This window comes from Schistocerca serialis, chromosome 12 (genome assembly GCF_023864345.2).
Source record: "Schistocerca serialis cubense isolate TAMUIC-IGC-003099 chromosome 12, iqSchSeri2.2, whole genome shotgun sequence".
NCBI classification, from domain to species: Eukaryota; Metazoa; Arthropoda; class Insecta; order Orthoptera; family Acrididae; genus Schistocerca; species Schistocerca serialis.
Genome location: NC_064649.1, coordinates 83,431,418 through 83,443,653, shown reverse-complemented (window position 1 = coordinate 83,443,653; position 12,236 = coordinate 83,431,418). Strand labels below are relative to the sequence as shown.

Below are 12,236 nucleotides of genomic sequence, written 5' to 3'. Positions count from 1 at the left end.
TTTACCTGCAGGGGACTCCTTTGTAACAACACAATCTGTGAAAATAATGTGATAAACATATGCAGCAACTGATCTTCTGAATAGCCTGAAATTACTACTATTTTCAGATGATATGTAGTCTTAATTGTCACCAAATATTTCATTTTCATCATCTGTAGACTCATCAAGGACTTTGGAAATTATTTTCTTCAAATGTTTTCTTTTCACTTCACATTTTCAACAGAAAATCGACTCATAAACATGCAAAACACATGACAAAGAGAGAACTTGAATGTCAACCATTACCTAAAAAACAAGAGACATAACATATGTTTCAGAAATAACCAATTTTTACCATTACTATCATCTGGCAGTCACAGCAGAAACTACAAAGCCTGTAGATCTGACAGAGTTTATAGTATTATTAAATATACATTTGATACTGGAAAATAAGCGTAATCGGCATGATGTAATATTATGTCCACTGCACATTCTCATTTCCCACAAGTTCCATAATAAACTCCTGGAAATTGAAATAAGAACACCGTGAATTCATTGTCCCAGGAAGGGGAAACTTTATTGACACATTCCTGGGGTCAGATACATCACATGATCACACTGACAGAACCACAGGCACATAGACACAGGCAACAGAGCATGCACAATGTCGGCACTAGTACAGCGTATCTCCACCTTTCGCAGCAATGCAGGCTGCTATTCTCCCATGGAGACGATCGTAGAGATGCTGGATGTAGTCCTGTGGAACGGCTTGCCATGTCATTTCCACCTGGCGCCTCAGTTGGACCAGCGTTCGTGCTGGACGTGCAGACCGCGTGAGACGACGCTTCATCCAGTCCCAAACATGCTCAATGGGGGACAGATCCGGAGATCTTGCTGGCCAGGGTAGTTGACTTACACCTTCTAGAGCACGTTGGGTGGCACGGGATACATGCGGACGTGCATTGTCCTGTTGGAACAGCAAGTTCCCTTGCCGGTCTAGGAATGGTAGAACGATGGGTTCGATGACGGTTTGGATGTACCGTGCATTATTCAGTGTCCCCTTGACGATCACAAGTGGTGTACGGCCAGTGTAGGAGATCGCTCCCCACACCATAATGCCGGGTGTTGGCCCTGTGTGCCTCGGTCGTATGCAGTCCTGATTGTGGCGCTCACCTGCACGGCGCCAAACACGCATACGACCATCATTGGCACCAAGGCAGAAGCGACTCTCATCGCTGAAGACGACACGTCTCCATTCGTCCCTCCATTCACGCCTTTCACGACACCACTGGAGGCGGGCTGCACGATGTTGGGGCGTGAGCGGAAGACGGCCTAACGGTGTGCGGGACCGTAGCCCAGCTTCATGGAGACGGTTGCGAATGGTCCTTGCCGATACCCCAGGAGCAACAGTGTCCCTAATTTGCTGGGAAGCGGCGGTGCGGTCCCCTACGGCACTGCGTAGGATCCTACGGTCTTGGCGTGCATCCGTGCGTCGCTGCGGTCCGGTCCCAGGTCGACGGGCACGTGCACCTTCCGCCAACCACTGGCGACAACATCGATGTACTGTGGAGACCTCACGCCCCACGTGTTGAGCAATTCGGCGGTACGTCCACCCGGCCTCCCGCATGCCCACTATATGCCCTCGCTCAAAGTCCGTCAACTGCACATACGGTTCACGTCCACACTGTCGCGGCATGCTACCAGTGTTAAAGACTGCGATGGAGCTCCGTATGCCACGGCAAACTGGCTGACACTGACGGCGGCGGTGCACAAATGCTGCGCAGCTAGCGCCATTCGACGGCCAACACCGCGGTTCCTGGTGTGTCTGCTGTGCCGTGCATGTGATCATTGCTTGTACAGCCTTCTCGCAGTGTCCGGAGCAAGTATGGTTGGTCTGACACACCGGTGTCAATGTGTTCTTTTTTCCATTTCCAGGAGTGTATTATGTCAGCCACATTTTTGTAGCAAGTTCCTGTGGCACCAAACTGCTGAGGTCATCGGTCCCTGGGCTTACACACTATTTAATCTAACTTAAACTAACTTACCCTAAGGACAAAAACACACACACACACACACACACACACACACACACACACACACACGCCCAAGGGAGGATTCAAACCTCTGACGGGGGAGCCGCGCGAACCGTGCAAACCGCCTGAGACCACACGGCTACCCCGCACAGCCGTCACCCACATGCTGGGTGTGAAGTTGAATATTGGTTCCATTGAAAAGGTCTCATCTGATTCCCTTCACCAATCTGACCTCAAGCTCACTCTCTCAATCACCTCATCATCTACATGAATTTTGAACCCCAGTCTTCAACCCTCCCTGAAAGTTTATTCAACCTCAAAATACTTTTTTTTTTTTAGGGCGCAAAACTGCTACAGTCACTAGCGCCTGGTCTATGACTTAGGGAAAGGTAAAAAAACGAAACTGGAAACCAGCAGTAATGGGAGCGAAACTCAAAAAAGTGGAAAACTAAAATCAGAGGGAAAGCTTAAAAAACCACTATGGAAGGGGGGTTGTTTGACCCCAAAAAGAGCTTCAAATGACTGACGTCATCTCACTGGCACTAATAAACTCGAGAATGCGATCGTCTAAGCGCATGTCATCTGCTAAAATGGAAGATATATCAGGTGACAGCTGTAGACGGGCGCGTAACGGAGTAAAATAGAGGCACTCGAGTAAAAGGTGTCTCATCGTCCACAGTTGAGAGCAGTGGAGACAGAGTGGGGGAGGATCGCCACTTAAAACATGTCAATGGCTAAAAAGACAGTGCCCTACCCGGAGTCTAGCTAAAATTGACTCCTCCCGACGATGAGTTCGGGAGGAAGAGGTCCAAGCAAAGGGAAGAGCTTTCACGTCCCGCAATTTATTATTGGGAAGTGTCGACCAATGTACGTGCCATAGAAGAGCAACATGACGACATAAAACACTCCATAGATCGGCGAAGGGAATCATGCGAATAGCAGGCTGAAGAAGGGAGACTGCAGCCTTGGCCGCTATATCAGCTGCCTCATTTCCACAGATACCAACATGTCCTGGGATCCAGAGGAACACCACAGAGACGCCCCCCAAGTGGAGGCAGTCCTGAATCCGGTGGACCAGGGGTGGACAGGTTAGAGAGCTTGGAGACTGAGAAGAGAGCTGAGCGAATCTGAGCAGATAACATACTGTATCCGTTGATGGTGACGGATGTATTGGACAGCCTGGAGAACAGCTTACGCTCCGCAGTAAAAACTGAATACTGGTTTGGAAGCCGAAATCGATTTGGGGTGTCACCAACAATATAGGCACTCCAGCTATTTAACTGTATTACTGGTTTTGGTTGACATAGCAACCAGTTTCAGATCATTTATCTGCCGTAACAGCAGCTGGAATTGGCAGCACCATGTAATACATCTGTGATTTTTAACAGTATGCAATAATTTATTAATACAATGCTGTCAAGGCAGTAAAATGACATGACGATGGTGGCTGTACTACTACAGGGTGGCCAAAGGTCCCATTCTTACAAACAAAATACAGACAGTTCACTCGTTTATTGTATGTACAGATACAGAGTAGTAAATTATTATTATTATTGTTATTATTATTATTATTATTATTATTATTATGAAAACCAACACACTGTACAGTCAGTAGGTCAATAGCTCACAGGAGATGCTGAAAATGTTCACCATAAACTTCAATACCAACTCACCACGTCTCAACATGTTTCTGGAAACTTTTACCAATTCATTTGGTGTGATTTCCACAATCACATTGTGAATGTTTGTTTTTGACTCTTCAATTGTTTGGGGGGTTGTTACTATAGAATTTACCCCTTAAGATACCCCACAAATAAAAATCATAGGTAGACAGAGTAAGCAATCTGGGAAGCTATAAACCTTTGGAAACTGAACATCCTTCTCTGAAAGCTTGATAGACATATGATTTTGAAAACTGTGAAATCTGCACCGTAATGCCATCTTGCTGTAAAAATGCATACTCTCGTTCTTCCTCAGCTAACTGTGCTGTGAATGGTTGCAACAATCTCATTACATACGCTTGACAGTTCACGGTGTTGTTGAAGAAAATGAGGTCTACAATACAATGGCGTGAAACTACACATGAAATTCCTACTTTCGAATCATGCAGAGGCACCCTGGTATTGTCTCTTCACCAATGGTGTGTGTTTTGACAGTTCACATACCAGCTAAAGTGAAAGCACACTTCGTCAGAGTTGAAGCACTGATTTGGATCCAGATAACCGTGAGCGACATGCGCGAGTAACAATTCGCAATAGTGCTGTCATTCTGTGTAATCCTCAGATTTTAATGCTTGCATCACTCTTACTTTGTTTGCTTGTATATATAACAGCTTCAGTATGTTCTGGCATGACGTGCGTTTGATGTTTAGTTAGGAGGATAGACATTTAATTGATTTCCTTAGACTTCTTACCATTGTCTCGTGAACACGTTCAATAACAAACTTTCGTTACGAAGTTATGTTTGATGTTTGTGACTGGATCTGTTGCTCTAAATTTAATGATCAATTTCTGCACAACAGTTCGTGGAAGAGCAGCTGTCTCCGTATATTTCATCACGAATCTTTCATCCAACATTTTAAATGATTCACATTCAAGAGAAGTTTCAACAAGAAACACTCGTTGTTTGATTGAAAAAGCCATTCTGCAGCACTATATTCACAACAAACTTCAAACTGACTTTTGATGATGCAACACTGATCACTAAACTGCGGCTCGATATCACGTGACTGCACTCAAGTGCTGCCCTAGCATTAAGAAATAACAACACTCAGATAGCTTCAAATATGACGTTCAATATAACTTGAGGCCTTTTTTATCTTGGCCATTTTGTATAATCGGTAATACAGTGTAATAACTATGTGTTTTCTGTCAGCTGAATAAATATTTTGAGAAGAATGTGGAAATAGTTGAAGAGTTTTTTGATGTTTTATTTCTGTGATAAATCTTTTGCAGAGAAGCACCAGAAATTGGAACTCGAGAAGAAGAAGGCCCGTGCCGTTAAGAAGGCATTTGTCGGACCGATGATTCGCTACCACTCTGTAACAATGCCGCTGATAAGGGTGATACAACTGAAGCAAGAGAATCCTGAAACTGTTAATGAACAGAATAGGTAAGGGGAATAGATGCCATGTTAACAAACAAGAAATATTTAACATTACTGTTTACATTGTTGTTATTGCTGTGAGTAGCAGTTGCAGTCTGCTTTAGTTTGCTCTTTAGCAGACTGTTCATCTTAGATTAACTCACCTCCTTTTGTGTTGTACAAGGTAACCTAGTTCCACCAACAAAATTTTGGAGGAAGTTGAGGAATATGTTCAGAGTAATTTGCAGATAAGTGATCTATTGTCCCCAGTGGCTTGTTACAGGTTTATATCCCACTTACCTCTGTTTATATTATTTTATTCAGTTTCAGACAGGGCCCATTCCACCACGTACAATACCTTTGTTTATGTGAAACTACATTCACAACAGTGTAAAAACAAGTTAGATGAAATCTCCAACATGGACAACACAAAACACAGAGTAACACAACAATCAGAACATCTACAATGTGGCTACTCACTGCAGGAATAGCTCAGCGTAGTGTCATCGTGTTGTTTCCAATTGCACTCACTGAACCTGTATGTGAGATGCATATCGGCCAACTCTTCATCACTAAACATATCCTTGCTGCTGTGTATCACTGTTAATGTACCACTAACACTACTGTAGAAGAAAAACCAAGGAGTTCTGAATCCCAGCCTGAGGGTGAAGGTTAAGGTGGGCATTACTGTTGTCAACAGCAAAAACCATGATTGAATTGAATGAGCCTGTTTCCAGACATGGCACACAGACACACGATTTGCATTTTCAGTGGAATGCAGATACAAAGTTAAAGGGGGATAAGACATCAGAAGTTCCTTTCTCAAATTAAAGCTTATGTTTGATACTAATAATTTTTTTTTTTTTTTTTTTTTTTTTTTTTTTTTTTTTTTTTTTTTTTTTTTTACCAGGACACCCTCTTTTTCCTCTGCGAGTCAGTTTATATCTCCCTTGCTTCATCTGTGATGTGGGATTTTGCTTGCAAGATAGCACAATTCCTCTCATCATCTACTTCATGGTCTCCAGTTTTCATGCTAAGTCATCACTAATCTCATTTCTGCTATTCATCATTATTTTTATTTTTATTTGGTTCATTCTGGATCCATTCAGTTCAACAGGTCCTGTAGTTCTATTCCACTCTCACTAAGGATGGCAATTTCATCAACAAATCTTATCATTGATATCCTGACACTGTATGTTTTAATCCCACCCGTGAACCTTTCTTTTATTTCTCTCATTGTTTCTTTGATATGGAGATTAAATGGTGGGGGCAAAAGACAACATCTGTGTCTTACACCATTTTTAATCTGAGCGCTTCTGTCTTCAGTTCTTATTTTTCACTCCGGGTTAATGTACATATTGTATATTGCCTGTCATTCCCTATAGCTTACACCTTTATTTTTGCCAGGAATTTTGTACATCTTGCACCATTTTACATTGATGATTGCTTGCTCTTGGTCAACAAATTCTACGAACATGTCTTGATTTTTCTTAAGTCTTGCTTGCATTATCATTGCAGTGTCACAACTGCCTCTGGTGCGTCCCTTTCTTAAAGGTAAACTCATAATCATCTAACAGCTTCTCAGTTTTCTTTTCCTTTTTTGTATGTTATTCTTGTCGCATACTTAGAATTAAGGAGCAACAAAGAATTCTGTAGGAAAATCCAAAAACTTGCAGACACAATCTGGAAAAAAAGTGCCATTTTCTTTGGACCTATGAAAAGAATACAGGAAAGTGGACTAAATGGAACAAATACTCCAGTACGTCAACCATTAGTGGAACACAAAAAGTGGTGAAAGAAATGTGTGTTTCTGAAGAAGGAGTTAGAAACAGAAAAAACTGCTAATCCAAAATTAAGAACTTTGAAGGTTTTCAAGAGAAAGAAAACAGCAAATGCAGAAGAATCTTTGCAGATGAAACAGCAGAGTGAAAAAATGAAGAAATATTGGGGAGAAAGAAAAGTGAGACACCACTAAAAATAAGAAATCATAAGTAAGTGTTGTGTACAGCCCGTAGTGAACAGGATTTCATACACAAGGCTGGGTGGTGTATCACTGCATGACTGGTTTACTTTTACCAACCTTTGACTGTGTTCTTATGCTGGAACAAATGTAATCAAAATCGATTAAGTCAGTTGAGGTGTTGTTACAGTCTGCTAAAATATGTCAGACACAAAAGAAAAGAAACTAGTGCTCTAAATTTAAATATATTCAGTCAGGTCTGGTCACCTGTGAAATGGGTCCCGTTCCTGGTGACACACTTCTGCACTCTTTCCCTCCGTGTGACTTTTCAGAGAGGCTACACGGAAGTTAGACCATTGTTCCCACATAGCAAAACACAAGAACTTGTTTGTAGTAAATTGCTTATCTTCTGCCACTGAGATGATCAAACAAGTTGGAATTTCTAACACCTTAAGGAGCTAGTTGGAGGTAGAAAAACAGTTGTGCATTAATAGTATTGTCTTCAGTCAGAAAGCTGGTTTGATGCAGCTCTCCACACTACTCTGTCCTGTGCAAGCCTCTCCATCTCTGCATAACTACTGCAAGCTACATCTATTTGAACCTGATTACTGTTTTCAAGCCGTGTTCTCCCCATACAATTTTTACTCTGCACAGTTACTTCCTTTAGTACCTGCACAAGACATAACAATTCTGCTACAGTACAGGGTCAGTGTGGGTATTTCACAGCCCTATAGTGGCTCAGTACTAGCCGGGGAACAGAACCCCATCAAGAAATTCAACTCGCTGTGTGAGTCAGTCGATAGGAAGCAGAAGGTCCAGAACCTCGTAGAGATGTGTACGGCAATAACTCAGCACACGGCAGGCACAGGCCAACTGAGGACTCGGCGACAACACTTGACACAGTGTGCAAGACAGTGACTGCGGTAGTTGAATTCAGCATAAGCACTGGCCTGCACAGATACTGCCACAGGTAAACACCAGTGTCAGCAGGTCTGCCCATACTACTCATCACGTGTGCATTCCATGGCAGGTATCTGCATTATTTTGCTGTGCTACCCATGCCAGTTCATCTGCCACCATTCCTATGTGCTCTGGTGATGATGCTGAACCAAACTGACTATCCCTTGATGCCTAGTGTTGTGTGCATATCAACTGATCCCTTCTTTTAGTCAAGTTGTGCCATCTCGTATTTAGTATTTTCCTACAGCACTACATTTCAAAAGTTTCTCTTCTTGTCTGAACTGCGTATTTCCACACTTCACTTCTTTACAAGCCCTCACTCCAGAAATATATCTTCAGAAAAGATATCTTGACACTTAAATTGACTTGAAGGACCAAGGGTGGTCTACCCGTCATCGAGCCGTCCTCCGTCTTGTGACTTTGTGTGGAAGTGCTGTGGAGGAGTATGTGTTTAGGACACTGCTCTCCTAGCCAATTTTCAGATTTTCCAGTGAGTGAAGCTGCTACTATTCAGTCAAGTAGCTCCTCAATTGGCACCGTGAGGCTGAGTGCACCCCATTCCAGTCCTCCCACCAAGGAAAAATCTGTGGCAGTACTGGGAATTGAACCGAGGTCCTGACCACTCAGCTACAGATGTGGTCTTAAATTGATATTGGATGTTGACAAATTCTTCATTTTGAGAAATGCTTTTTGTTCTTCTGGTAGCCTGCATTTTACATTGTCTCTACCTTGGCCATTACCAGTTATTTTGTTGCCCAAATAGCAAAACTCATCTACTACTAATCTAATATCCTCAGCATCACCTGACTTAATTCGACTACATTCCACAAGTTGATGTTCATTGTATAACCTCTTTTCAAGACATCATTCAACTGCTCTTCCAAGTCCTTTGCTGCCTCTGACAGAATTACAGTGTCACTGGCAAACCACAAAGCTTTTATTTCAGTCCAAAAACTGATTTGATCCAGCTCTCCATTCTACCCTACCCTGTGCAAGCCTCTTCATCTTTGAATAACTACTGCAACCTGCAACCTTCTGAATCTGCTTCCTGTATTCATCTCTTGGTCTCCCTCTTCAATTTTTACCCCCCACACTTCCCTCCAATACTAGATTGGTGATACCATGATATCTTAGAATGGGTCCCATCAGTCGATCCCTTCTTCTAATCTGGTTGTGCCACAAATTCCTTCTCTCTGCTTCTGTTTAGTACCTCCTCATTAGTTACATGATGTACCTGTGTAATATTCAGCATTATTGTATAGCACCACATTTCACAAGCTTCTCTTTTCTTCTTGTGTAAACTGTTTATCATCTATGTTTCACACCAGACAAATACTTTCAGAAAAGATACACTTCAATCAATATTCGATGCTAACAAATTTCTCTACTTCACCCATCATCAGTTATTTTGCTGCCCAAATAGCGGAACTTTGATTTTACATTCTCCAATTTTACATTTTTCGAAGTTCTGCACCGTAAATTTGTAGCCTCTGTGAAAAATCCATAACATCAATGATAAAAATTCCCCAATTTTACATTTCTTCCTAGTAAGGTTTACTTCGATTTTAAGTTATTACTCGACATTTCACTTGACTTCATCCTGTTTTCATACTGTTGACGTTTGATGTGACCGAACAAGTGGCTCGAAAGACGGGTGGTTCGCATCACAGGAGGCGGCAGAATTAAGGGAATATTTTCGGCCGTTGTGAAGAGGGGAGATGAGAGACAGGAATGCTGATATAATCAATGATAAGTGTTGCCAACACAACTTGCAACATTTAGCTTCACCATGCAATTATGATACAACTACTGCTAGGTTGCAGCGGTAATGGAAAAACAAGACCGTCGACATGAAGTGTTCTGAACTGAGCCGATACTTGACAAGGGGGCCTAACCACCATCTTTTATTGTGCCACTTATAACTCAGTCTCGTCTTTTTGCATGTATTTCCAATGTACTGTGTTCAGCAACAATATCAGTCATCAACCTTTTAAATTCAAACACTGAGTCTGAAAGAATATTCTCGGTCATAATCAAGAAAACATCGCCCTTTCCTGGCTATTGAACTCTTATTGGCTGGTGACTTTTTAAGTCACCCAGTAGCTAGCACAGCAATCACACCACACTAACACATGTAAAATTATCTCATCTACTGGATGTGTGGACAGTAGGAGTGGCCCTTTAGGGACAGGAGTGCAGGTAAGAGTAAAAGCATTTTGTGAAGTGCTGAAGATATACTTTTCATGCAGATGATGTGCTATGACAGAGGAGTCACATGGAAATAGAACAACGGTTTTGTGAAAGCACATTTTAAAGATGTTTGTGTTCAAATCTGACATGATACAGTTGCAACAACTACATACACTATTCGTGTATGTACTTTGCACAACACACCCCACACACTGTAGATATTAAAGATTGGCAGCAGTGATAGATGGCATGATGCGAAACTGTAGCACCTGAGCTTTCTTTCAAATTTACATTTTACACAGTGTACAGAAATTCACTGAACCAACTTCTAGTTATCTTTTAATGTCAGTTGGGGAAGTAAACACATTTTTTCACATCTCTGTTTCTCTCATTAAGCTTAAAATAACACTTTATTAGTTGTGAACATATGAAGTGTGGCTTGTAAGAAAAGAATTAAACAACACCAGCAATGTTGACAAAGTATGCCATTAAACAGATGGATGCATTTATGCTTATGGGTTAACCACTTAGCTGCTGTGATGTTCTTGGTTTAATTCAACATATTCATCAATTTCTGCTTTTTTTCTGAGTGAGCACAAAGGATGATCTCTCAAAAACATGTGTTTTGAATGTATAGTATGTAACTGTAACATGTTGGAAAGCAGCTTGATTACCTTGTACCCAAATACCAATTTCAGTTTTTTAATGAGTTTTTACGTGCTGTCACACATTGTGATAAAACCGGTGAAATTCTTTACCACAAATTATTGTATAAGCATTGTATTATTGATTTAATTTTCTTCACTTAGACAGATTTTGTACAAAATATTAGAGAGGATTGCGATTTTACATGTGTTTTCACTAATATATATTTTTTTTTGGGGGGGGGGGGCGTAACATTTTCCTCAGTTTTGCGTATCTTAAGTCTGGACTGCACGAAAACGTAAATTAGGGGTTTCACTGTATTTGTCTACCACTTTAAGTGTCTCATTTCATAATCTTATTCCCTCAGCATCACCTTATTTAATTTGACTACATTCAATTAGCTTTGTTTTGCTTTAGTTGAAGTTTGTCTTCTCAGTGTACGGGCTGAATAATGTTGGGAATAAGCTACAATCCTGTCTCACTCGCTTCTTAAGTAGTGCTGCTCTTTCATGTCATTGTTTATTAATACACTGTAATAAAAAGTTCCATAGGAAAACAGTCTTGTTTGCTCAGATTTGGACATCATAAATTTGTGGAGAATTCAAAACTGGTAATATTTTAAAACAAAATAAAAAGAAGCGTAACATATAGAATCATTCATTTGTTAATTCACACATAGTGTAAATCCTCAAGTGTAAATAGCATCGTGGAGAGCCTTCAGGAACATGGAAACAATCAAGTTATAGATTATGTCAAAAAGAAAATTCAGTTGTGGTAACTGTCAAATTATGAGACTAAATTGTTAGATAATACTTGTCTTTAGTAAGTGAAATTTCAATACTGCCATTAGACACATGCAAAAGTGACAACTCTGCCCTAGCTTTTGGGAGTAATGGTTCCTTTCTTGGGAAGGAGAGAGGGTTAGGTTTGGAAAAATTGAAAAGGAAGGGTAGTTCACTCAGACCATGGGATGAGGGAATCCAAAGATGAATGAGGAGATCAGAGAGAGTAGGTGTGAGTGAGCTATCCTTCATTGCAAACATTCCCCAAACTCTCCTTCTTGAGGAAGGAACTATTAGTTCCAAAAGATACGAAGGTGTGTGTAGTTTTATATGTGTGTATGAGCAGTACTGAAAGCCAGAAACTCTGTCTCTTAAATTCAAGTTATACATTAACAGTCAGAAACTGCCTTGCAATGTATCTCCTTAAAGAATACTAACAACAAATTACAACTACTGTTAAATGTGTTCACTAGAATTAATCCTAGATTGCTTTATAAAATCAGAATCTTTATGTGTCTGTCAGTATTTTTCATACTGTTGGCTTCACAAGAGTTTACAGTGCAGTCAAGTTTTATATAAAATAATCAATTACATAAACAGAAA

At 41.0% G+C, this 12,236-nt stretch overlaps 1 protein-coding gene across 1 annotated transcript in view; it reads left to right on the top strand.

Annotated features, from left to right (window-relative positions):
- Nucleotides 1–12,236, top strand: part of LOC126428251 (putative mediator of RNA polymerase II transcription subunit 12) — a 54,267-nt gene that overhangs the window by 18,160 nt on the left and 23,871 nt on the right. The window contains exon 6 of the mRNA XM_050090165.1: nucleotides 4,967–5,123. Coding sequence (XP_049946122.1) covers nucleotides 4,967–5,123 — 157 coding nt within the window. The remainder of the gene's footprint in view (nucleotides 1–4,966; nucleotides 5,124–12,236) is intronic.